At 59.3% G+C, this 26,664-nt stretch overlaps 1 protein-coding gene across 2 annotated transcripts; it reads right to left on the bottom strand.

Annotated features, from left to right (window-relative positions):
* Positions 1-4,325: 4,325 nt before the first annotated feature.
* CCDC102A (coiled-coil domain containing 102A) lies at positions 4,326-26,332 on the bottom strand. Of its 2 annotated transcripts, none has more exons than XM_078063663.1 (9): positions 26,132-26,332; positions 17,725-18,443; positions 15,370-15,596; positions 12,637-12,745; positions 10,527-10,643; positions 9,942-10,151; positions 9,542-9,712; positions 7,160-7,263; positions 4,326-4,965 (listed from the first exon to the last, which is right to left on the bottom strand). In XM_078063663.1, the coding sequence occupies exons 2-9, from the start codon at positions 18,313-18,315 to the stop codon at positions 4,836-4,838; spliced, it is 1,659 nt and encodes a 552-aa protein (XP_077919789.1). In that variant the 5' UTR covers positions 18,316-18,443; positions 26,132-26,332; the 3' UTR covers positions 4,326-4,835. The 2 variants fall into 2 exon arrangements, with proteins under 2 accessions (XP_077919789.1, XP_035973444.2); XM_036117551.2 differs by lacking the exon at positions 26,132-26,332 and adding an exon at positions 25,638-25,750.
* Between the last annotated feature and the right edge of the window lie 332 nt (positions 26,333-26,664).

Genomic DNA, 26,664 nt, shown 5'->3' with positions numbered 1-26,664 from the left:
GAGAGAGGGCCTTGCAGAGTATCTGCAGGGAAGAGGGCTTGATGTCCCCGGTTCCCTGCATCATCAGCTTCCTCCTCCCTCCCTCCCTCCCGCCTGCTCTGCACCGGCCCAGCCCCCAGCCCCCAGCCCCACACTGCAGGCTGTAGCTGAGAACAGCGGCCTGTGCTTGCCTGGGTTCAGATCCCTGTCCTGTCATCCACTGGCTGGTCTCTTCCCTCTCTGGGCCTCGCTTTCCCCGTCATGCCATTGCCCACCTCCCAGGTTGTAAAGACAAAAATTAAATGACTCCCTGGAGGAGGAGCGTCAGCTCTGAATGATCCCCTCCCTCCTCACTTGGGGAGATCCAAATTCCCAGAGGCAGGACCCCTGCCCTCAGAGCTGGAGGGCCAGGGGTGAGCTCGCCACAGAGCTGTCACCCAGTCCGACCAGGCCACTGGTGCAGGGGCAGAGACAGTGCTGGTGAAGCCAGTGGGGTTGGGAGAAAGACCATAGCAACGGGCCCGTCTGGACCTGAGACCAAGGAGACTTGGGGAACGTGCTTAAGGGCATGTAGAGAGCACCCCCAAGGCCAGGATGTGGAGTGAGACTCTATTTGTCCAGCAGTGGGGAGCCACGGCTAGTTCTTGAGTGGGGGAAGGAAAGGCTAGGATGCGCTCCTCTGACTTTGGGAAGCCTGGGAAGTGGGAAAACCACGGAGGAAGGCTTCATGTTTACACCTCTTTAGGCTACCTCCTGCGGAAGGGCGGGGGGGGGGGGGTCTGAGCACCATGGAGACAGCCCTCAATGCAGCTGGGTCTGTGCAGTTGGAGGAGAGCTGGGAGGCTTTCCAGGGAGCCCTGCTCCATGGGGAGGAGTCCGCCTGGGGCCTGGGAGGAAGCTGGCATCTCGCAACCCTGCAATTAGTAGGCAGAGGAGCTGGGTGGTGGTTGGGTAGGGGGCTGAGAGCTGCAGCTGGTTCATGGGTGCCGCCTCTGCCTCCAATATCCCCCTCACTGCCCCAGAAGGGTGCCCAGGGTGGCTGGCAGGCCCCAGGCAGACAGGGCACTGGGTTCTTGGGAGGGAATGCAGAGCAGAGGAAAAGCCAGAAAAATAACACTAACTGTAAAGTCATATTATCGGGTGTGGGTTTGGACAACCCAGTTGCTATTGTGCTCATTTTACAGATTGGGGAATGAAAGCCCAGAGAGGGACAGGGGCTTGCCAAGAGACACAGCCACACCTCCCCCACACCCCCATCTGAAAGAGCTGGGGCTAGATGCCACGTTGATCTGGAGGGCTGGGGTGCAGGGTCACTCCTGGGCCCGAACTTCCATGCAGGTAACCCTAGAGACTGCCCCCCACCCCCCTAGAGTCAGGCTGGCAACATGACCTCTGCCGGAGGGAGAGCAAGGGGCGGCCAACCCCAGGGCCCCCAGCCCATCCCTGCAGGGGGAGGAGGGGCAGTCTGGCCCAGCCGGTTCTCTAGCCTGCCCGGGCACTCCAGGCCCTGCCCCTGCGCTGCTGGGGCTTTTGGTACTGGACCATCTGCCCTGGGAGACTTCTTATCTGAGCAGCACCCGGACCCATCCAGGACCGGTCCTGCAGGCACTGTGGTGGGGCTGGAGTGGGGGGGGGCGGCGCGGTTCTGGCTTCAGCCTTCTAGCATGCCATCCGTCTTCCTTCCCTCCCTCCCCTCCCCTCTTTCACAGATGCCCACTAAGCCCAGGCTACCTTGCTGGCTGCTGGCAGGATTCTCTGGCCTCCAGGAGCATCTGGTGGGACGGCAGAAGCAGACAAGTACACAGCCCGCTACCACTCTTCGAATGAACCAAGTAGCTCAGCTTGGAAGGGCTGGTGGGACTTTGACAGGGGTGGGGCGATTCTGGTGGCCTCGGGGAGCTCAACGGGACTGGAGCTGCAGGCTTTTGGGCCAAGTGGAGGGTGGTGGGGCCACAGCGGAGGGCAGGGGCCGTACCATGTGGGGCCTTGCCTTAGAGGGGTGGGGTGTGGGAGCCGTGATCAGGAGCTCGGGCTCTGGCCTCCGATCCATCTGACCTGAACGCCAGCATCCTCACCGATGAGCTGTGTGGCCTTGGGCTAGTTACTTGCTCCCTCTGAGGCTCTGCATCCTTGATCAAAAGAGGGAAGACACGGTAGGGCCAGCCTCAAAGGGTGTGAGGCACGTGGTGTGGCTCCGTAAGTGTTAACTGGTCTTGGCAGTCGCCCCTGCGTGCACGAGCTCGGAGCCCACGGCCGACCCGTGGGCCCGGCCCCCCAGAGCTCACGCTGACTTCGGGCCAGTGGAAGAAGGCTCACATGGCCTCCGGGCGGCCATATATAAATAAGGCGCATGCAGAGTAAGGCTGCAGGGAGTGGTGGGGACTGTGGCCCCCCGAGGTGCCTGTGCCCCGCTCCGGGCAGCACCCGCTTCCCTGCCCGGGGGCCACGACCCCACGGGAGTGTGAACCCAGTGTGGGCCGACGTGCTGACTCCTCACGAGAAGGAAACCTGCATTTTTCTGAGAAACTCCCCATTACTAAACTAGCATGCATATAATAGCGTTTTTAAAGCATGTCGGGAGCCACAGCTGACGCTTCTGTTGGCAGAGGCTGCCCCCGTGAACAAAGGGATGCAAGAGAGGCAGCGCATTCCAGGCCTGGAGAATCTTCCAGCCCTGTGGTCCGTGGCTGTGTCTCCCCTCCCGAGACTGGTTCTCCTCTGGACAGTGAGGTGGGAGGCCAGACCCTCTCCTCGCTGACATTCTCTGGAGCGGCCCTGCCCGCACACAGGGGTGGGAACGGGGCCCCTGCTCAGCACTCTGGCCGGAGGTGCCAGGCAGTCTGGGGGAGCCCGCTGCGCCGGCGGATCTGCTCTGTGTCTGGGAATGGCAGGTCCGCCTGGGGCCTGGGGAGGCGGCCCTCAGGGCTGTTGTCAGTGAGGGCCTGGCTCCTGGGGGGGTCAAAGGGCAGCAGTTCAGCCTCTTCTGGGGCCAACTTCCTGTTTGGGAGAGAAAACAGAAAGACCCCTGGCAGGAAATGGCCCTCTTCCCACAGCTTTTTTTTTTTTTTTTCCTGCGGGCCCTGGCTTGTGTGGAAAGACCCGTGGCGGATGGCTCCCCGTGGCCGGGGGTGGCCCACTCCTTCCTTTCCCCTCAGAGCCCAGGAGGGAACCTGGGGCCTCTCTGCCACGACAGCAAACCCCACCTCACCAGTTTCAGCCCTAGTTTAGGCGTGGCAACAGCTGGACCGTTCTGGGCCCGGATGTACCACCCGCTGGGCTCTGGGCCCCTCTGCGTCCCAGCACTGTGTCCTTAGGGGCCCCTCAGACAGCCACAAGAGAGAAAGCCATTGAGTGAGCTCCCCTCCACAGGCACAGGGCCTCAGCGGCTCCTTGCACACCTCTCGGGCACAGGGAGCTCACCTCTTCCGCTGGCTAAGACCATGTGGACAGAGCCTCTTTCTGCAGAAAGCAGGCCTGCTGCCGAGAATTCATCTAGAGCATCTCATTAAGGGCAGGTGTCGCAATGCCACCTCGACCTGCAGATGCGAAAACGTACACTATTGTGTTCTGAATAACAGTTTCCACTGGATTTAATATAAATCTGCTGGTTATAGAGGGTTTAGAAATTAAGCATCAAAAATAAAATTAAGGGCGCCTGGGTGGCTCAGTTGGTTAAGCGACTGCCTTCGGCTCAGGTCATGATCCTGGAGTCCCTGGATCGAGTCCCGCATCGGGCTCCCTGCTCGGCAGGGAGTCTGCTTCTCCCTCTGACCCTTCCCCCTCTCATGCTCTCTCTCTCATTCTCTCTCTCTCAAATAAATAAATAAAAAATCTTAAAAAAAATAAAATAAAATAAAATAAAATAAAATAAAATTAAAATCACCTGCAATTTCATTACCTAGAGCAGAGCTGGGGGAAAGATAAAAGGATTTGTTATTTACTGTGTTTATGCCTACCTCTGGTCGCCTGAACTTCATCCCTTGTGACAGCCCATCTGGCAAATACCTCCTCTCCTAGGCATACGTTCAAGCATTTCAATAATAACTAACCTTTACTGAGTTCCAGATGAACTCAGCTTATTCTCAAGCTGTAGGAGACGCCTCAATTTAGAGATGGAGAAACTGAGGCTCAGAGAGGTCAAGTCACTTCCCCATGGTTGCACAGCCAGTAAGGGGCAGCGGCAGAGATTTGAATTCATCCGGTGCAGAACTGCAGCCTCCTCTCCTCCAGATTAGACACACACCATACCTTTTCCTTCCCCTCACAGAAGCCGGATTCCAGACCACTGAGCAGCTCAGGTGTTCATCCATTCGTTCTTTCTCACATTCGTTCATTTAGCAAGTCACTTGACATTCCGGAACTCAGGCTGGGTGCCAGACGCAGGCTGATGCTGTCCCCTACACCACCTGCCCACATCTGCCACACTCTCAAGGACTCTGCCCCGAGAACCCAAACTCCATTTATTACAAAAGACTGGGTTTATCACATTGTACTGTAAACAGCTCCACCTGACCCCCAAGGTTCAGAGAGGCAGCCTGGGCCGAGGCCCCCACAGCCCCCTTTGACATCCCCCTCGCCCCTGCACGAAGGTCCTGGGTGGATGGGGGTGCTGAGACCGGGCCTTGGAGTGGTCCCGTGTTTATAAGACCAAATGGGTCCAAGGATCCCGCGCACATATATAAAATATACACATATAATGTATACATAGGCCATGGCTTCCCTTCCACGGGGTGTTGCTGGGGTGGGGCCGCCGGCGCCCACCCTGGGAGAGGCAGGGAGCACAGGCAGCTTCATCGGTCAGCCCGGGCACCCAGGGGCCTGCGGCCACAGGCCAGTCCTGTCCGGCCCTGGGAGCTCTAGGCCACCTGGATCTGCAGGTCCTCGTCCTCATCCAGGTCGCTGGCTCCGTCCCCGGCCTCCTCGGCGCCGAAGCGAGCGCTTCGAATCTTCCCGAAGAGGGGGGCATTCTGCTGTTGCCTGCGGAGCCTGTGGGGCCGGGAGACAGGAGGGTCGGGGCAGTCAGTCGATCACCGGTGCTGCAGGCAGCTCAGCCCTTCCCTAGCACGTCCCTGCTGCCAGGCGCCAGCTGGGGCCCTTCCCCTCCAGTACCTGATGTCACAGCACCCTCCCAGAGGCTGCTGAGATGTCGGGGTTGTTACTGTCACCCTCGTTCGACAGACAAGGAAACTGAGGCACAGAGCAGTCAAGTGATTTGTCCATCCCCCCAGACAGCAGGGAGTGAGGCTGGGCTCCGCCGTGGGCTGGGGCCGGAGAGGTGAGGCAGCCACTTAAGGTCACCCTGCTAGGATTCGAACCCACGCCAGGCTCCAAAGACCACAGAGAGAGAGTTTGGGGGTGGGGGGCCTGAGGTCCCCTATCCTCCCCCCCAGCCATGGAAGTGAGAAAGGGCTCCGCCCTAGTTCTTCCCCACACTGAAATTCCTAAAGCCCAAATTTACGAGGGCTGCTGGAGGAAATGCCCATCCCCCAGCAGAGTGGCCGCCTTGGCTCCATCTTACTGGAAGGCATGAATTATTTACACGGCAGGGAGGGGGCCAGGCGGGGGCCTCCATTACTGGGCCGTGATTTAGTGAGCTGTCCCCGGAACATTAAAGCACAAAAAGTTGGAAAATAAAACGAGGCGGCGGGCCTGGGCAGCCCTGGCCTCCCCCCGTTGGAAGGACTCGGGAGGCACAGCCTGCCTGCCCATTTTGGAATGAATGTGGCCGAAGGACGCGGCCAACTCTGCGGTAAAGCCCGGGGCTCAGCGGCCTCTGAGGGCTGTCCCCTGAGGGGTGTGTGTGTGTGTGTGTGTGTGTGTGCGCGTGCAGAGCGGGCAGCGCTGGTCAGACACGGAGTCTGACCTGCACTCACGCCTGGGCCCCCATGCAGCATTTTATGGGCATCATCCCAGGCAGATGGGGAAACTGAGGCAGGTTGGCTATGTCCCACAGCTGTTAGGCCCGGCTCCACGGCCTGTATTCCCAGCCACAGAAACTCAGCACACGGCAGCGCACAGTATATGCTCTGGAAATCGGGGTGCTGGTGGCCGGGGGGGCGATCCAGCCGGACCACCCGCCAGATGTGTGGCCGTGGAGACCCTCACCCTCTTAAGGCCTTACTCCTTGTCTGCCAGCTTCCTAGAAAAAAATAGCTTCCACTTCCCTTCTCTCATGGGAGAGGGATTCTTGGCGGGACCCAAATGTAAGGCCCCCCCTGCCCCACAGCCCCCAGCTGCTCCCCAGGGGGGAAGGAGCAACAGCACTTATGACGTGCCCCGTGCTTTTACAAGCTCACTGAATTCTCACAATAAGAGGCAAGACCTGTATCATCCCCATTTTACAGATGAGGGAATGGACACAGAGAGGTCACGCGAGTGGCCCCAGACCACACAGACCACTTCCACAGCTCCCAGTGCAGATTCCCACCCACCGGGGGAGTCTGGGTGCAGAGCCCGCGCCGCTCTGTTCTCTGACATCAGAGGACGCGACTGAGGGCCTGGCACGGGCCTGGCACAGGAAGTCAGCACAGTGGTCCTGACGCCCCTGCTGGTGGGGCGCGTGTGGAGTAAGGAGGGCCTTGGACTTGGCTCTCTGTCACCTCATGGGCCTAGGGAGAGTGCAGGGAGAGGGGGTACCGCACAGTATTGGGATGGGGTGGTCAGGGGAGGGAGAGAGAGTGTGCTGGGTGGGTCCCCCAGAGACCCTGCGGTCCTCCCTCACGAAGGCTGCAGCTGACGGATTGGGGCTCCCCCGCGCATCCCTGCCTTCCCATTGCTCAGATCCCAGCTGGCCCAGGGACCCTGGGGGCTGCTTATTCTTCCTGTCCATGACTCCCCAGACCCTTTGGCCCCGCCCCCTGCCCCACCTTGGACCTGCCCTCTTTGGCCCCCCTTCCTTCCCTCTCAGCACCCTCCCACCGGCCAGCCAGCCAGTCACACACAGATGATTCCAGGGCTCTCAGCTGGTCTCACTTCCTGCACTCCCCTTCCCTGGTTTCCTGGCCTTGGCCCTTCCTGCCTGGATGGGACAGGGTTCTGGCCCCAGGGGTCCCGGATCTCTTCCTTTGATGCCTTCCCCGCTAGCCTGGGCTGGGGCTCCAACCTTGACCGGGAGGAAGTCTCTCCCTGCCCTGCTTCTGTGTCGGCCAGGGGGCCCTCCCCACCAGGGCGGCACGCCCACCTGGACTGCAGATGCTCCAGCTGCACTTGTAGGTTCTCGCTCTGTTCCGTCTGCTCGTCCAGCGACCGCTGCAGCTTCCGTGCCTGGTTGTGGGCCTCGTCCAGCTGGCGGGGGGGGGCAGGGCCAAGAGCGTGAAGGTCACCTTGGGTCAGCCTGGCCGTCTACCCAGGACCAGCCCCTCCCGCCATTCCTCTGCCTTTCCCAAGAGCAGTCCCTGTCTGTTCTTTGAGGCCCAGACCAAGGCCCACCTCCTCCAAGGAAGCATGCCTTTGCCCCTCACCATTCCTGCTGCCCCTGCCTTCCAAATCTACACATCTTCCGACACCCCAAGCCACTGATCCAGCCATCAACCTGCCTGCCCGTCTCTCCCCATGGGTCTGTTCATCTGACCATTCATCTGTGGAATGACGTCTGCCCATGGAGATGCCTACCTACCTGCTCACCACTGCTTATTCTACTCAGCTACCCATTCACCCCATCTATCTGCTTCCACTCTCCCAGACACACCTATCATCCCATCTGTCCATCCTTCTGTCCTTCTCTCTGTCCATTCATCCTTCTACCCGCTGATCCAATTTAGTTATCTAGCCATCTTTCCACTGACCACACAGTCCTCTATTTTCCTGTGCATCTGTATACTCATCTGTCATTCATCCACCCACCCACCCACCCATCCAGTCACCTACCCATCCACCTACCCATTCACCCATCCACCCAACCATCTACCCACCCATCTATGCATCCACCCACCCATCCAGTCACCCACCCATCCACCTACCTATCCACCCATCCATCCACCCACCCAGCTACCAATCTATCCACCCACCCACCCATCCATCCACCCACCTATCTAGTCAACCACCCATCCAGTCACCCATCTATCCACCCACGCACCCACCCATCCACCTACCTATCCACACATCCATCCACCCACCCATCCACCTGTCCATCCACCGACCCAGCTACCAATCTATCCACCCACCCACCCATCCATCCACCCACCCACCTATCCAGTCACCCACCCATCCACCCATCAATCCACCTACCCACCCATCCACCCATCTACCCACCTATTCAGTTACCCACCCATCCATCCACCCATCCAGTCACCCACCCATCCATCTACCCATCCACCCATCCATTCATCCAATCACCTACCCATCCACCCACCTATCCACCCATTCATCCACCCAGCCATCTATCCATCCACCCACCTATCCAGTCAACCACCCATCCACCCACCTATCCAGTCATCCACCCATCCAGTCATCCATCTATCCACCCACCCACCTGCACACCCATCCACCCATCCAGGCACCCACCCATCCACCTAACTAGTCACCTACCCATCCACCCACCTACCCACCCACCAATCTATCTACCCCTCCACCCATCCATCCACCCACCCAGCTGTCCACTCAGCCAACCACCCACTCAGCCATCCACCCATCCATTCATCCACCCACCCATCTACCTACCTGTCCAGTCACCCACCCATCCACCCACCCATCCAGTCACCCACCCATCTACCCATCCACCAATCTATCCACCCATCTACCTGTCCAACCACCTGCCCAGCCATACACCCACCTACCCATCCACCCATCTATCCACCCATCCATCCACCCACCCACCCATCCACCCACCTATCCAGTCACCCACCCATCCACCTATCAATCAACCCACACACACATCTACCCACCTATTCAGTCAGTCACCCATCCATCCATACACCCATCCAATCATCCACCCATCCACCCATCCAATCACCCACCCATCCACCCATCCAGTCACCCACCCATCCATCCAATCGCCCACCCATCCACCCATCTATCCACCTATCCAGTCACCCACCCATCCATCCACCTATCCAGTCACCCACCCATCCATCCACCTATCCAGTCACCCCCCCAACTACCTATCCAGTCACCCATCCATCCACCCACCCATCCAGTCACCTATCCCTCCACCTACCCATTCACCTATCCATTTACCCATCCAGTCACCTACCCCTCCAGCCATCCATCCAGTCACCTATCAGACATCTCTTGTTACGTTTCATCCATCCTCCCTCTCCCCCTTCCTTCCCCATCCACCTGTCCCTCTATTCTCTCATCCATCTGCTCATCCATCCACGGAATTACTTTCTTGTCGTTCCATTTCCACATCTACGTGCCACACGGACCACGTACATGTCCGCCCACTCATCCATCCGTTAATCTATTCAGCTACTCATCCATCCTGCCGTCCGTTCTCCTTCCCACACACCTATCTACCGTCCACCTATCTACCGTCCACACAGTGACACGGGAGGGCCCTGCAGCCCTGCTGCCACTGCCGCTGAGGCCTGAGGCCGCCCCGTGGGCCCCAGCGGGTGCTCACCTCATCCTCGGCCTGGGCCAGCTCCTTCTTGAGCTCCTCCACCCGCAGCCGCAGCTTCTTCACCTCTGCTTCGTGCTGCTCCACCCGCCGGTTGGCGTGCGCCAACTCGGCCACCTTCTCCTGAAACTGCTTCTTCAGCTTGCCGTGCACATGCTTCAGGTCGGCCAACTCCTGCGGGGGGGCGCTCAGGGTCACGGGGCGCCTGCAGGCTCCCTGCTTAGTGGCCAAAGCGATATCAGGAACGTGGCCCACAGGGGACGCCCAGGAGGAGTGGCTTCTGGGGCCGTCGCCACCTCCGTCCTTCGTTGTCACTTCAGGGGTCCCCCGCCCCCCGTGGGCTGGAGCTGGACACATAGTGGGTGCTCTGCCCCGGCCCTGGCCGTACCACCCGCTACCCCACCTTGTTCTTCTCGAAAAGCGCAGCCTGGCTGGCCCGCAGGTCACAGTCCAGGGCGCTGGCTGTCTGCCTCCGCCGGCGGGCCAGCGCCTCCTCCAGATCCCCGACCTGCACCCGCAGCTTCTTGTTCTCCCGTTCCAGGCCCAGCTTCTCGGTCTCCAGCCGCTCACGGCGACCCCACTCGGCCGCGTTCTCGGCCTGCAGCCGCTCCATCTGCAACAGTGCAGGACAGGGTCAGGGCTCCAGGGGGAAGGCGGACAGGAGGGCCTAAGCTGGATGCTCCCCCCACCCCCCAGAGCCATTTTTGGCTCCAGGAAGCAGATCCAGCTGCAGCAGCTATAATTAACCTGGGCTGGTTTCACGGTGTGCAGGATGTGAGGGCGCTTCTGGTCTGTGTGTGGGAGAGAGGCCCGCCGCCCCCTGCAGACCAGAGCACCTTCCGGGTGTGGCTGGTCCCTGCCTCAGCGTACAGACCTCCTTCTTGCCCTCTTTGGAGTGGTCGGCTGATGGAGGCCAGGCCCCTGCCTCCCTCCTCCCCACCTCCCCGCCCCAGCCCCAAGCCCTCCCAGACCCCACCGGTGGCCTCACCTCACCCCTCAGCTCTGCCATCTTCCTGTCCATGCTGGACCGCGCACCTAGCTCATCCTCCAGGTCTTCAGACATGCGACCCAGCTCGTCCTGGTGGGCCTCCTTCAGGATGCTGAGCTGCGGGACACAGCGCAGCCTGGTTCCATGAGAACCACCTGGGTCTATCCCGGAACCGGCTCCGGGGGATGGGTGCTGGGGCAGGAGTGCTCAGCAAGGAGCCCGATGTGGGGTCCAGATGCGCCACGGGGTACCCAGAACAGAGCCTGGATCTGACTGCTGGTGCCGCTTCCGGCATTTCACACCTCCTACCTCATGACCATCTAGCCTCCCAGTGTCCACTTGCGGCCCCTGGCACTCCACTTCCACGACGGTAGCCCAGAATGAGCTCTTTAAAAAGATAAGTCAATCATACCCCCATCCCTGGGTTCCTTAGGATAAGACCCGACCCCTTTCTCTGGTTTCACAATATGGTTGGACCCTTGCCCATCTCTCCTCTCTCCTCGTAGTTCACAGTGCTCCAGGCTCGAGTCCTCAAACACACCAAGCTCCTGTCCACCACTGGGCCTTTGTACATATGGTTCTCTCTACCATCACTCTTTCCAAGTTGTTTTACGGGATTGACTTTTTGCATTCTCAGGCCTTGGCCTAAATGCCCCCTCCTCAGGAAGGCCTCTCTCCTCCTCCCTGACTACAAGAGGTGCCTCCTTTACTCTACGTCCCACTCCCCATTAGAATGTGAGCGCGGGAGGACAGAGAGCTTGTCTGTCCACCTTTGTATCCCTATATGGCCTTAGCACTGGGTAGCCCTGTGAACTGACTGAACGCACTCAGTGGATCTGAACAGGGTCTGCGCGTGCGTGCAGGCTTGGCCACACAGGGATCGCCTGGGGTGACGGGGGCATAGTGCAGATGCCTCGTCGTACAGCAGGGAAACCAACAAACTGTCACTCTGTGCAATGACACGGGGGAGCTCAAATCCGTAACACTGAGGGAAAGAAGCCAGCTACAAAAGAGAATCTTTATGACTATCTGCTAAACTGAACATTCATGTTTTATTCACTTTTCTGCAAAAGATTCCACTTCATAATATGGAAAGATTAAAAAGGCAGATTCCTGGACCCATCCCCCAAAGATGCTGCTTCCGGGGACGGATGGTTTTAGGACATTCCCTGAGAGATTCTACCATGAGACAGTCTTCGTTGCTTCCAGGGCAGTTTTAGGCTCTGGGGTCTGGAGCGATCTTCGCACCTTCTGCAAATGCAGCGGGTCCAGCAGACTTTCTCTGGGTGGCCTCGCCCCCTGGTGGCCACAGGGGCCCGCACACGAGGCAGTCGCGGCCACCCAGCAGGACCTCGGCCTGCCCTGAGTCCCCAAACTGCAGCGGTGGAATTCCCTCTTGGCCCGCCGGAGCCTCAGTTTTGTCCTTTATAAAATGGGGACCCCAGGGTCCAGCTTCGTTGACTGCCCTGAAGCGTCAGTGAGCTGGAGAACATTCTAGACCCCATGAATGCTACATCCCAACTCCTCCCCTTCAGCGTGGTCTACGAAGCCCGGTGAGGTCTGGCCCTTGGAACCTCGTCTCTCACTTCCCTCCAGCCACACTGCCCTCTGCTTTCTGCACATGCTAGGCTTACTCTGGCCTCAGGACCTTTGCATGTGCTGTGCCTTCTGTCAGGAACCCTGCCCCCATATCCTCTCAAGGACAGCTTCTTTAGGTCTTGCCTCAAATGTCACCTTCCCAGAGAGGCCATTCTTCCTTTTTTTTTAATTTTAATTTTATTTATCTACTTACTACTTTATTATTTTATTTTTTTTAGAGGTGCCATTCTTGACCCACCACCACCTCTCTTATTCTGTCCGACTCCTTCAGAGCTTATGGATTTATCTGGCTGCTTACTGTTGGTACTCCCTGTGCCCCACCCCGTAGCCCCCACAAGGTGAGCTCCCGAAGCCAGGGACCCTGCCTCCGCCAGCACTCAGAACAGCGGATGGAGCGTGGCCGGCATTTGATGAGGAATGACTGAACTCCCTCCTTTCTCCCACTCCCACCGCTGAAATTCAACAGTGTAATGCTGCTTCCTCTAAGAAGACCGCCGTCTCCAAGACTCACCTGCTTGAGCATCTCCTGCTTGGTCTTGTTCAGCTCCTCATACTTGATCTTCCACTGGCTCAGCTCCCCCTCCAGCTTCTCAATGTTCCTGCTCAGTGCCAGTTTATCCCTGGAGAGAGGAGGAGGAGAGGCAGACACGGGGGTGAGCCCACCGAGGCCCTCTGCTGAGAGTCCTGTGCGGCCTGCACCTGGGAAGCCGGTGTCCGAAGTCCTTGCCTCGGCATTCAAGGCCCTGGCACCAACCACCTCCCCCCCCCGCCCGGAGTTTGCACTCCTTTTGCAAAGAGCTCTACTCCCCACCTTCTGCACCACTGCAGGCGCCCAGCTCACGATGTGGGCAGGTGACCAGGACTCCAGGGCACTGACCATGCCTGGTCAAGTGTCTCAGGCTCAACTGCCCAATATGACCCCTGTTTCTGTTTTATGTATGGTTGTTGCCTGTAAGGCTTGGTTTGAACACATGGTTCTGGGGTCAGAAAAGCTGGAAAACACTGTCCACTGGGTCTCAGATGGAGGGGTCACCTCTCGTCGTCCTCACTGGGTGGGGAATATCTCCCACGATCCCCACTCTGCACTCTGCTCCGTGCATGAGTGAGATGCTGTGGGTAATGAGCACGGGGCCTGGCCCCAGCACACAGTAGGTGCTCAACGTTATCCTCACTCTTCAGCATGCTGTGCCTCGTGACCCCCCGCCGACCAGCCTCCCTCTCGGGGAGCCTGACATCTCCCACCTCTAACGTGGGCTTCTCAGGAGACAGTACCACCCTCTAGGAGGCATTTCTGGTAACCCTGCATGACCCGGTCACTCGGTGGGCAGGGACAAGGGGTGCCTATGTCCTGCACTGAAGGCCCAGGGCCATCCCACCCTCCAGGACTGATCCCGCATCCCCTGTAATGCGTGCATGCCCTGCCAGACACCCCCAGGTGTGCAAACCATCTGAGCCTAGACCCTCCCTCTGATTCACACATCAGCAGAAAGTATCTTTTGTACTCACAGCGTCTCCCCAGGAACAGATCGCTGTATAAATTGAAAGAACGGTGCGCTATGCTTGGCTCAGAACTTTACCAAAGGCTGTTCCTCTCTCAGGAAATCTCGTCGCCACCTCGACGGCGCTTGTGTATCTGAGTTGCGGACCCCACACACTTGCACCTGCTGTTTTTGTAGCTGTCCAGGGAGGTGACTTAACTGAGCCCATCCACACAAAGCCTGACTCAGAGTACGTGCTATGTAAGTATTGGCTGGGAGGGTTATCACTACCCTTCTTCGTAAAGGCACCCGATTCTGATTACCTCTGCCCCTTGAACACCCTGGGTTTCAACCGCATGGATCCACTTACACGCAGGTCGTTTTGATAAATACGGTACAGTATTGTATTTTCCTCCCTTTTTCTTAATGTTTTCTTTCCTCTAGCTTCCTTTATCGTAAGAATACAACACGTAATACATAGAACGTACAAAACACATGTTAATCGACTGTTTATATTATCGGTAAAGCTCTGGTCAACGAATTACGTTTTGGGGGATCAAATCTGGGGAGTCAGATTTTCAACTGCATGGGGGCGGGGAGTGTCAGTGCCCCTGACCCCCATATTGTTCAAGGATCAACTGCACTTCGTTATTTCCTCTAGTGGAGCCGGGCCTGAGCACGTCCATGTCACAATATGTATATTATACTATGCTTACATTCCTGCTTTATATTTCAGTTAGTGAAACAGGCTGCTATTTGTCCATCTTGCTTAAACAGAAATTTATGGTCTCACAGTTCTGGAGGCAGAAGTCCAAGATCAAGGTGTCGGCAGGGTTGGCTCTGTTTGAGGCCCATGAGAAGGAATCTGTCCCCTTGCTTCTGGGAGTTTGCGGGCCATCTCTGGTTCTCCTTGACTTATAGAAGCATCCCCCTGATCTCTGCCTTCATACTATCTATGCATTTAATTTCTGGACAGAAAGGGAGTGTTACAGAATGTTCATTATAATCAGGCCTGTGCCCTGATCAAGGTCACCGGTGACCTCCACACTCTAAGTCCTGGGTGAGCGCTTAGTCCTCTTCTTCCTTGACCAGCTGTTCACTCCCTCCTCTGTGAAACAGGTGCTGCTGGTTTCCCTGAGCCTTCCCGGACCCGCTTCTCCTGTCTCCTCGCCGCTGGGCTCTTCCTCTGATCTCTAAAGTCGGAGGGCCCCAGGGCTCCATCCTCTGACCTCCCTCACCCAGCTCACGGCTTTTGAAATCACTTATTCCCTGCTGACTCTTGCGTTTTTACCTCCAGCCCACATCTGCCTCGTGAACTCCAGACTCATTCACATACGCAACTGCCTCCCTGTCATCTCCATTTCAGCTGGGCCAAACCCGATTCCCATCTGCAACCCCTCAACCTCCCTGACCCTCCTTCCCTGCTCGTACCTTTGCCCATGACACAGTCTCCCCACTAGCACATAAGCTCCATGAGGCGGGGAGTGGGGAGGGTTTGGGCTCATTTACGGCTATATCTTCACTGCCGAGCACAGGTCTGACCCAGAGCAAATGCATGATACATGTTATTTGAATTAATAAAACAAAACTTGCGTGGAGTGCCCCAGTTAGGACACACTGCTCTAAAGTTCCAAGACTCAAGCCTAAATAGTGCCACGCACCTTCAGCGAGTCTCACATTCCACGACGCTGACTTTGTGCGATTCTGAGGGTGCCCTGGCGTGGCCCGGCCCGCCCCCGGGGCCCTGCTTCCCTGCCGGGACTTACTCTCGCTCCTTGAGCAGCACCTTCTGGGACTCATCTAGCCGCAGCCGCAGGGCGGTCAACTTGGATGCATCCTCCTCGATGGTGGCCGTGTCCTCCCAGGGCAGCCGGCTGCGCTCTTGGCGGCCTGAGCTGCCCCGTGGGCCCCCGGCCCCCACGCTGCGTGCCTCCCAGCAGCCCTCAGGCTCCTCTGGTCTGCTCTTCAGCAGGCTCTCCACCAGCTCCAGCTCCTGTACGGACCAAGGTGGAGGAAGGACCAGTGGCTGCTGAGCCCTCACTCTCTTGGCCGACCTCATGGCCTTTCCCAGGCCCTGGGTCTGGGATCGGCTTGGTGGGTAACCTTGGGCAAGTCACACAGCCCTCTGGGCCCCAATATCCTCTTCTGGAGCCTGCCTCTCCATCCTTGGAGAGGGAGAGACACCCCCTCTTCTGGGCCTCTCCCCTTCACCTCCTGGAACTGCACACAGAGTCAGCTACTACAGTTCCCTGTATCTTAGAAGATTTCCCAGGGCAGGTGGTGAGCCTCCCTGTCATCGGAAGTGTGCAAGCATATGGTGGGACACTGATGCGAACGGCATGTAGAAGCAGGGACTCCCACAATGGATAAGAACTAGATTCCCCCAAAAGGAATTCCAGCTCTAAGATCCCATTCTTCAGGTGCAAACACTAAGGCACCAGGAAGTAAGTGACATAAAAGATGCACAGGAAGGCAGCCCCTGTGAGCAGAACCAGCTCCCAGACAGAAAGTAGTGAGAGACTGTTAACTCAGTGCCTATCCCCTGAGCTTCCATTCCCCTTTGCCCCTCCGGACTGCCCCTGCTGCACCCAAGGCCTGCCTCTGACCACAGACCTGAGACATCCATGGCCTCTGTCCCAGCCTGGCTTCCCCCGTGACCTTTCTAGAGGAGTCCAGGCCAGCTCCTTCCCTGTCTGGCCCTCAGTTTCCCTATCTGGATGGGGACAGTGGCCCTGAGAACTACCTGTGGACAGAGATTCTACTCCTAATGTATCTCAGACTGTCTGGGTGGGGGCCTCAAACGTCACTCAGTCCAAAGCCTTATTGCACAAATGGGGAAACAGGGAGGGAAGGGACTGGTTCTGGGTCACAGAACACAGAAGTGTCTGGGCTGGAGAAAAAACTGACTGTAACCTCAAGGCTCCTGCCACGGTACCTGCTACCTCCTGAAGTGTGACTGACAACCACAGCAAGGACAGGACAAGAATAGCACCACGAGGCTGGCTGACAGGGGCTGTCGTCGTCTGCCCCAAAGAACAGCAATGAAGGAACGCCACCTCCAAACACCAGGCAGGCCTGGGGACGTGGGGGCTTCAGCCACCAGGAGGCAGCAGTGCCCACCCTAGCCTAGAGGGGTGGCAGGAGCTGGGCAAGGGAGGGGAGAGGGCAGCCAAGAATCTTAGCTGCGGGAGCTGGACCATCTGGGGATGGAGCTGGGAGGAACCTGAGCCTGGACTCTGCTCCTAGAAGGCCTGCTGGATTGGGGGATGCTGCCCTCCACCCCCACCACTCACGCTCCAGCCTCACTGATGTAATATTACCACGGACTCCGGAGTTCACCTGGGTTCAACTACCCAGCACTGCAGTCACCAGCTGGGAGACATTGGTACTTAATCTCCCTGTGCTTCAGTGTGCTCATCCACAAAGCAAACCCCTCTTGGGATTGTGAGAATTAACTAGATCCTGCATATGCGGAGTTTAGCGCGGTCTGCAGGTGCCCACAGAATGATGGGAGCTGTCATTCCCGGCCTCTGGGCTTTTGCATGCCTAGAAAAGCCTCTGGGCTTTTGCATGCCTGCACATTTCACAGAGAATTCCTCCATAACCTCCTAGTCTCCGCTGAAACGGGACCTCCTCCAGGAAAGCTTCTGGGAAGCCCCATCTGCAAAGCCTGGTTCAGGGACTTTCTCTGTGCTCCTCGTGCCCTGACAACCTCCCACCTCTCAGCTTTGACTGATGCGGGTTATAAATGTTTACCCCCTACACCCCCCCCCCCCATTCAAGTTGAACGAATGAATAGATTCGGCTCTGCTGCTAATAGGTGCCTACCAGGCACGAGCTTCGATCCCGCTTCTGCCCCAAAGGGACGATTTTAAGGTTCTGTTGACGGCTCAGGTGCGGGAGTGGAAGGACCACCAGATGCCAGGCCTCTCCGGAAGAACGCCGTCCTCAGGCCCCGCGAAGCAGAGGCCCGCGCAGGAGAGTGAAACTTCCCAGGGGACCAAGCCCTTCCTATCCCCCTTCCTCAGTCCCGCCGCACCCCCTTCTGGACCCCAGCGCCAAGGGCCCTGCCCAGGAGCCCGCCTCCTAGCCAGCCCCACAGCCCCAGCCGCGCCGCGCACCTGGCTGCCCTGGGGCACTTCGCACCCGACGTCGCGCACCGGCTCCTGCTCCCTGTCGGGCTCGGGCTCCGGCCCGTCGGGCGTGCGGTCGGCGGCCCCCCGGGCGCCCCGCAGCCGCGCCAGCTCGCGGCCCCGCGCCTCGCACTCGCCCTGCGCCTCCTGGCGTTCGCGCCGCGCGCCGGCCAGCTCCTTGGTGAGCGCGTCGAGGCGCTGGCGCAGCTGGCGCACCTCCTCGCGCGCGCGGTTGCGCTCGGCGCGCACCTTGCTCCACTTCTCGCGCCAGTTGGCCGTGCAGTCCGACCACCAGCGCATGGTCTTCTCCATCTGCGCCGCCCGCGCGCGCGCCTCCTCCAGCTCCCGCAGCCGCAGCTCCTCGCGGCTCTCCCAGTCCCCGTCGGCCAGCAGCGCGGGCGCCGGCGGCAGCGGCAGTGCGGGCGGCGGCCCCGGCGAGGGCGTGCCGCTGGGCGGCGTGGGCGGCAGCGAGTCGGCCGGCCCCATGCGCTCCGGCGACGGGCTGCCCAGGATGGTCAGGAGGCTGCCCTTGGACAGCTGCGGGGACTCGGCCAGCCGGGGGCTGGGCCCGTGGCTCATGGTGCGGCCGCGCGGGCGGGCCCCGGGTTCCAACTCCGGGCGGGACTCAGGGGCGGCACGGGGGATGTCCGGAGCACGCGAGACCCCTGTGCATGCTGGCCACCGCTCCCCACCGCTCCTCCTCGGACCTGTGGGAGAACACAACCGTTAGTAGGCCGTGGCCCCCATCTGTCCATACCCATAAGCTCAGCCATGGGAAAGGCAGAACGGGCAGCGGAAACAGCAAGGGCAAAAGCGGGAGGAGAGAAACGGTCTGGCCCCGAAAAGCCCCATTGAGGCTGTAGTGGTGAGCCTGGGCCTGTAACTGCTTCCTCACTGGCCTCCAGACACCCTCCTGCAAGGTCCTTTCACCCTGCAGCCAAGGCAGCTGATCTGAAACCTTGATCTGCTGTCCCTGACCTTCAAGTCCCATGTCACCCAGTGAATGACTTGTACTACTCCCCATCTCTACCCCAAGTGCAGCATGCTTGCACACTGACTGCCAGGACTGCCTTCCCTGCCTCTTCCTGCACTGGGCTAACTCTTCTCAGGCTTAAAACTTATCTGACTTATCACCTCCTCCTAGAAGTCCTCCAGGACCGCCTCAGGCCAGGTGGCCCAGCCCACCTGTGTCTCCATCACTAGTGTAATCAATCTCACCTACCATTTATCTGTGTCCCCCCCCTGCTCCCCGTCCTCACCCCAGGCTGTGAGTTTGCTGAGGACTGGGGCTGGCTCTTGGCCACTGTCTCCGTCCCAGCATATGATACCAATGGCAATGACATTTGTGGAAGTCTGACTGCAGGCCAGGTGCCATGCCCATGGTCTTATGTGAACTATCTCATTTATTCTTCTCAGTAGACTCCAGGGAAACGGCTCCCATTTACTCCAGAGGAAAGTCGAGGCTCAGAAAGGTTGAAGCCCAGATTTGATTCCAGGTACAGGGTAAGGTGGGGGTGCTCTGGTGTTAGGATGGAAATAAGCCAGAGTCTAAATGGCGGGGGTGAGGCAGTGGTGAGAGGTCCCACTGCTGGGCCCTGCTATTCTGGGCCACAGCACTTTAAAAAGAAGTGAGAGGGCGCCTGGGTGGCTCAGTTGGGCGCCTGGGTGGCTCAGTTGGTTAAGCGACTGCCTTCGGCTCAGGTCATGATCCTGGAGTCCCGGGATCGAGTGCCGCACCGGGCTCCCTGCTCGGCAGGGAGTCTGCTTCTCCCTCTGACCCTCCCCCCTCTCATGCTCTCTCTATCTCATTCTCTCTCTCAAATAAATAAATAAAATCTTTAAAAAATAAAAATAAAAAATTAAAAAGTGAGACACATGTCCTTCTCCTCTCTGTCCCCAACCTGTCACCCTCTCTCTCCATGGTGGTCTTACCCTGACCCCCTCCAGCAGCCCATTGGGACGTCATGCCCCTCATGCTCTCCCTTCCCCATTCGGCTTAGCCTCTCCCACAGACCCTCCCCCCAGGCCCCTCTGCCCTGATGGGCAGCCCTTCCCCTGTTATGCCCCGCTGGTGGGGCCCTCATCCGCTCCACAGCCAAGTGCCTCAACACCGACTGCTCCCAACACCGCACGGCCAACCCTCTCTGTCCCCTCTCCACCCTCCTCCCACCTCTAACCCCTCACTCTCAGCAGGTGATCTCATGTCAGAGTTCCCAGGAAAAGGGAAGCCATCAGATGGGCGTGCCCTCCAGGTCCTGCCCCCAGGCCTGTGGCCCCCTCCTTCCTGCCCCTAAGAGGCTGGAAGGGCTCTCCCTCTCTCCAGCCCAGGCTATGCTCCAGACCCCTGTGCACCTCTATCATGGTGCTCCTCAGATAACTCAGACTCAGCCTCGTCAAACTGGAACTCATCTTCTCCTATTCCCTCCACAACCGGCTTCTCCTTCTGGATGCCCCCTCTGGGAGAAGAGCACTTCCTCACCCCTTCACGCTGTGGAGGACGTTCTAGAATCTGCACCCATCCCCCCCGCCACCTCCAAGTCCTGTCCAGTCTGTCTGCCACACATCACAAGGAGCTAGCCACCTTCCTCCTACGCTGCCACTAACCTGTAGGCCACCACCATCATCTTCCACCACCTGGGCGACCCTAGCCACTGTCTCCCTGTCCTGTCCCCCGGCAAGGGGAGGGCAGAGGGAGAAGCAGGCTTCCCACTGAGCAGGGAGCCCCATGCGGGGCTCGATCCCAGGATCCCAGGATCATGACCTGAGCCGAAGGGAGACGCTTAACGACTGAGCCACCCAGGCGCCCAAGCTGTGCCTTCTTCAAATCCATTTGGAACTGCAGCAGCCAGAGGGAGTTTTTAAAAATTCCGTTGGGCGTCGGCCTTCGGCTCGTGTCATGATCCCAGGGTCCTGGGATTGAGCCCCGCATCGGGCTCCCTGCTCAGCGGGAAGCCTGCTTCTCCCTCTCCCACTCCCCCTGCTTGTGTTCCCTCTCTCGCTGTGTCTCTCTCTGTCAAAAAATAAAAATGCCAACCGGATCACACCAGTGGCCACACCCTTTGTCATCAGCAATAGCTGCTACGCTCTCTAGTGTCAAGGCCAAGCTCACGCTCTCTAGGAGTCCAACTCCAAAACTTCTCCGGTCCCAAAAGGGGCTCCAGCCCCTGATCCCACCACTTGTTCACTGTCCCCACCGCCCACCCCAGCCCCTCTCCCCTTGCCCAGCGCCCGTTCCATGGCCCTACTCTCGCCCTGGCCAACGCCTTCGGTGCCCCAGCCTCTCTCCTGTCCTTTTCTCTCCGGGCAATGCCAACCCAGGGCACCTCCACTGCTCTGCCTATCTCGCCTCCCTGTCCCAGCGGGCACGGCTGGTTTTCCCACCACGTGGACGGGCGTCAGGACCATTAGCGTGTCAGTGTGGTCCAGCGACCCTACTGCCGTTCTCTAGTCTGTTGGCTGTTTGTTAATTGCCCCCACCAGGCATCAGTTCTAGGCTCATCTCTGTCACGGACCTCATGTATGCCACTGCCCCTTTCTGGGCCTCAGTTTCTCCACCTGTAGAAGTGGGATGGGGTGGGGGTGAGGGAGACCAGTGCATTTGATCAAGGGGTCCTTCAGATTCACGTGGACACTTGTTTAAAATGCAGTTCCTGGGCACCCCTCCTCCCCTGCCCCGACTCATGGTCAGCAGGCGTGGGGCTGGGAATTTGCATTTTAATAGTCCAATCTGGGGACACTTGAGTATTTGGTGATGCCTTGTCACCACCCAGAGTTTCATACATACAAACTTGTACGTCTCAATGCCAATAACACCTGCAGAGACCAAGCTGCACACCCAGACACGGCCACACGGAAGTAGGTTCCGTACACCACTAACTCCCTGGCAGGCTGCATGCCCTCTGACTCAGTCTCCCCACCCGTGTGGTGAGGTGGCTGGCCCAGATACCATCTGCATTCACAGACATCTCTGCACGCCCGTACCCAACTGCAGACACACAAACACAGATACGAAGACATGGGCAGACACACGTACCCTCAGAGATGGACCATATGCACCCACAGCTCTACGGATGCACAGAGATGCTAACCTGGAGAGAGAGAGAGTTACAGATGCACCCGGAGACACACGCAGGCCAACACACAGACAGATACAGACAGAGACATGCAGATACTCATCCCTAAGACAAACACGGACATACACAAACACACAGACGGGCACTCACACTCCTCCTCTCCCCATTTTCCTGGCCCAGCTCCACGAGGAGAAACTCTTGGAAAAGAAAAACAATGTGAGAGCCCGAGGGGGAGGGGAGGAGGCAGGAAATCCCAGGGTGCCTGTCCGGCGCCCGCCATAGCGTCTCTGGTTATGGGGAGTGGTAGGAAGGCCCTCCGGGCTCCGTCTGCTGGGCCCTTCTGGCCGCCCCTAAGCGGACAGGGCGGCAGGGAGGGGGCCACTGCCATGTCCTCTGTGCCTCTGGGAGCCGCCAGGCCTGGCATGGGGCTCAGTGGGGTGGGGGGGGGCTCCTTCCAGGAATCGCCAGCCTGTCATGCAGGGGCAGGGCGGGTGCCACCCAGGCCCCTAATGGCTTCCAGGCGCCCACACTAAAGGCAGGGGTGGGCTCCAGACTCAGCTCCTGTTGCCCTTCCCAGCGGCCTGGCCCAGGCCCTCCTGGGGGCTGGGGGAGGAGGAAGGGGAGCAAGGGGGTAAGAGGAGCTCTGGACAGCCCTCCTGCCTTTCCTCTTGCAAGCCCAGGGTGCCCTGGAGGCTGTGTGTGCACACGTGGGGGAAGGCGTGGGGGTCCCAAAGCTGGTTTTCTCGAGAAGCCCGCTCCCCAGCACACCAGGGACCCTGCACCCTGTGTAGACTCAGGGCAGCCAGACCCTGCCTAGCAACGCCTCCCCTCACCCCCCGGCTCCCACCCCATTCACATGACATAGCCTTAGGGACACACACACATAGCCCTAGTAACGTCACATTCACTGAGAGTCCTGCAACACAGAAGCTCAACACAGGCTCTGGCTGCCCGGCCCGGCCCCTCCCCACTAGGCTCAGTGTCTTCTTCCCATAGGGTGTGGCATTTTGTATGTGGGGTGGCCTCCTGATTCCCCTAGGGTGTCACCCCCCCCCCAAAGAGCAGGTTGGGGAGGGACCAGCCACCACAGGCCCCAGAGAGCCTTCCCCACCCCACCCTCCCCTCTCCTGCCTCCCACCAGGCAGACGGGTCTATTCCTGCTCTAATCCTCAGGCTTTCTGCTCAGGCTGTTCCCCCAATTCGGAATGCCCCCCCCCCGACTCTGAAACCCCCACCCGTCCTTCAAGCTCAGTTCTACCACCTCCAGGAAATGCCTTGATCTCCTCAGCCCCAACTGCTCCCCAGGGAGCACAGCCCTACAAACTGTCAGATCTGGCCGACTGCCCTCTCCTCTTGTAACGCACGCTTCCCTGACCCAGATGGGACACTTGTGCCATCCACCGCTTCTAGGACAGGCCTTGAATACAGGATTTGCTTAAAGCTGGCTGGTGGGGTGGCCAGCAGAAGGCTAAACCATGACCTTGCATCCCCTTAGTTGGGCAGTCCCCCCCCCCAGTGGGACTCAGATCTCCTGAACCCCAGTCTCACAGCCATCCTCATTGCCCCAGGCAGCTGCTGGCCCACTCTAGGACAGAAACTAGAATGTTTTGATCCCATTCTTGCCTCAGGCTAGGCCCTCATCCACCTTGTCCACAGAAAGTGACCAGTGGTTCCTGCTGCTTGTGGAACTGTTTAGAAGGTCTCTCCCTCCTTCTTTCTCCATCAGCAAAATCCTACACATCCTTCAAGACCCTCTTCTGGGAAGCCTTCTCTGATTTCACACAGAGTATGTTAGTGTTCCCAAAGCACTGGCACCTCCCTGTTCTTCAGCAGTAGTCACTAGGAAATCTGGGTCTCTCTGGCTCTTAGCACAGGGCCCAGCATACAGCAGATGCTGCATAAATGCTTTCTAGGCTGATGGATAGAAGATGGACAGTTAGGGGTTCCCTAGTGAAGAAGGAGGATTGAGTGATCCTAAGGATAAGGAGTCATTTTGTGGCCAGGCTCCGAAACAGGCAGGTGTCTGAAACTGTCTGTGGCTAAGGTCAAAGCCAGAAGTCATCTCATGGCCAGGTCAGGGATCAGTCCTCTTACCCGAGGTAGCCTAAGTGGCCCACAGGAGAACAACTTTGTGTTTTGTCCTTAGCGTGTTTAGATAACTCTCAATATCCAGTGGGAGAAGTGAGCAATGCTGAAGCCTGGATGGGGGCCAGCTGAGGGGTTTGGGGGTCGCCCGTTGGCCCAACTCTTCCCTCAAACTCAGAAACCCCCTATGTCCTTCCAGAACCTTTCAGGTGGCGCTCTGGAGCTGCCCATGGCCACAGGCCTGGCTGTGGGCAGGGAGCAGAGCCCAGCAGGAAACCGCAGAGGACTGCCTGATTGGATAAATGCAGGGTCCAAGGCTGGTCAGCCCACAAACTGCGGGCACCTGTCCTTCGGACGTGCTGCCTGGGCTCCAGCCCCTGGATCACCAGGAGAGGACTGAGAGGAGGGAGGGAGGTAAGCAGGGCCTGTAGGCTAGACCTGAGCCCCGGGGTAGGCACCCCTGGCCTGTCCCAGGTATCCCCATCCCAGACTGAGGAGCCACAAAGATGTCCCAGATCACATTTAGAACTCCATTCTTTTTAACGGGCCAACTTGGGCCGAGAGTAGCAGCTACTTGCCCACATCCACACAGAGGACCAGCAGCAAAGTGGGGGTGACCTGGGGGGTGGGGCTGGAGTGCTGGGATTGGATGCCTCCCCTCCTGGGTTACGTCTACCTAAGGGCACGATGCCCCTGGGCACACTTACAGGATGGGGTCCTCAGGCATCAGGCCAAGTGGCCAGGCATAGATGGTATGGAGTGAGTGAGTGCCTTTCACGCGGGCCAGCTGGCCTCTCAGCAACTCCTCGAACTAATCTCTCTGCTAGAAAGGACATCCCACCAGTCCCGGCTCTGCCACTGATAGGCTGTGTGATTATCTGAAACTTTCTGCCCTGTCTGGGCCTGTTTCCTTGCCTGTACCATGGGGAGACGCACTACCAAGATTCCTAAAAGCTCTGTCCAACAAGTGGGCAGACCCTGTGTCACGGTGAACCAACCCGAACCAACCCACACTTAAGATACAGAAGCAGGAGCCTCGGGCGGAGCACGGGCTTGCCAGCTATCATCCATTGGCATCATCAGGACGGTGAGGCAATTGAGGCCCACTCCATTCTCCTCGCACTGAGCCATCGCTCTAACTGCCCCAACTCCTTCCAGAAATTCGCTTTCTGCCCTCCCACGCCATGAGTCGCGTCGGCCCTCACTTCCTCGCCCCCTCCCCAGCCGCCCCGGTCCGGCAAGGACGCCCCGCTCCCTCTAGCGGCTGGCGGAGGGCAGTGGGGGCTCCTGACCCCGCGGTCCCGCCCACCTCGCCGCGCGGCCCCCATTGGCGGCTACCTCGGGCGGGGGCGGCGGCGCCGTGCTCCCATTGGCTCGTGCGCCCGTCCATCCCGCACTCGCCATGGTGACCACGTTGGGTCCCCCGGGAGAGTTCCAAATTCCGCCCCCGCCCGCCGCCCCCCTCCCGTCCGGTCCCTGCCCGCAGCATTCCGAAGGCGGCCCTGCCCTCCCCCCCAACCCCCGCAGCCCCCCACACATGAGGTCCGGGACCCCGGGTGGTGGGGGGACCCCGGGGAGGGGGCTAGGAAGTTCTGCTGGGAGTTTGGGGGTTGCTGCGGACGCTGCGCCCCACTCCTTCAGCACGCCCCCAACTTAACCCCTTCCCTCCCGCGGGTTCGCCGTCTGGAGGGAGTTCCCGGGACGCAGTGGCTTGCCGCCCCCTGCACTGCCGCCCCCGCTCACCTCGGCCGGGGACCCGCGGGCTCCGGACGTCCGACCCGCCGCGGCTGGGCGGAGCGGGCACGGGGCTCGCGGCGGCCGCCGCCTGGAGGGCCGAGGGAGGGCCGCCGAGTCTCCTCCTCCCTCCCGGGGGGAGGGGAGGGAGAGGAGACGGCGGGGCGGGGGCGGTGGGCCCCGGCCAGCGGCGGCCCCAGTGTGACCCGGGCCCGCCGAGTCGCTGGGGTGGGGGCACCAGGCTGACTGTGGGGCGAGGCGCGCGGGCCGGGGCGGAGGGCTCTGCTGGAGAGCGAGCGGGTCCCGGCCGGAGGCCCCACCCCCGCTTGGGGCCGAGGGTGGGGGGACGGAAGGCAGGGTCTGGGGGCCCCGCGGGGATCGGCTTTCCCGCCTCAGGTTTCCCGAGCGCCAAGGACGTACTAGGCGCCCCGCAGCAGAAGTGGGCACCGCCTGTCCTGGGCTCAGCACGTGGGGCGCGCTGACCTAGTGTTCACTTTTGTTACCTGCGTTCTTCCTAGTGCCAGCTCTGTCGCCGAGTGGCCGCGGAGCAGCGAGGCTCTGCCCTTCACCGGGCCTCAGTTTCCCCTTTGTACCACAAAAGGGTTCACCAGAGTAACCTCACGCCTGTCGAGAAGCGTGGTGGGGCACTTGGCCCGCCCGGCGGAGATTTTCTCCGAAGTGCCTCGGTGCTAACCGCGGGCGACAGGGCCGGGCCGGCGGTCCCCGGGCAATTACGGTAAGGCGCTCTAGCGTGCGCCCCGCGGCTGTGGGGCTTCCTCTGCCCTTGGGAATAAGGTGTCTGCGCTTTGGGCGGGAGATGGGGTCGGGCGCCTCTCCTCACCATATCCTGTACCTGGAAGGCCACTGCAGTGAATTTTTTTTTCTTTTTCTCTTTTTTTTCTTTTTAAGTAGGCTCCACACCCACTGTGGGGCTTGAACTCAGGACCCTGAGATTAAGAGTCGCATGTTCCACCGCCTGAGACAGCGAGGCGCCCCTACGGTGAATCTTTCTAAAAAGATAACCAAAACATCACAG

The sequence above is a fragment of the Halichoerus grypus genome, chromosome 15 (assembly GCF_964656455.1).
Source record: "Halichoerus grypus chromosome 15, mHalGry1.hap1.1, whole genome shotgun sequence".
NCBI classification, from domain to species: Eukaryota; Metazoa; Chordata; class Mammalia; order Carnivora; family Phocidae; genus Halichoerus; species Halichoerus grypus.
The sequence above is the reverse complement of the archived record's forward strand: the minus strand, read 5'-3'. Positions and strand labels throughout refer to the sequence as shown.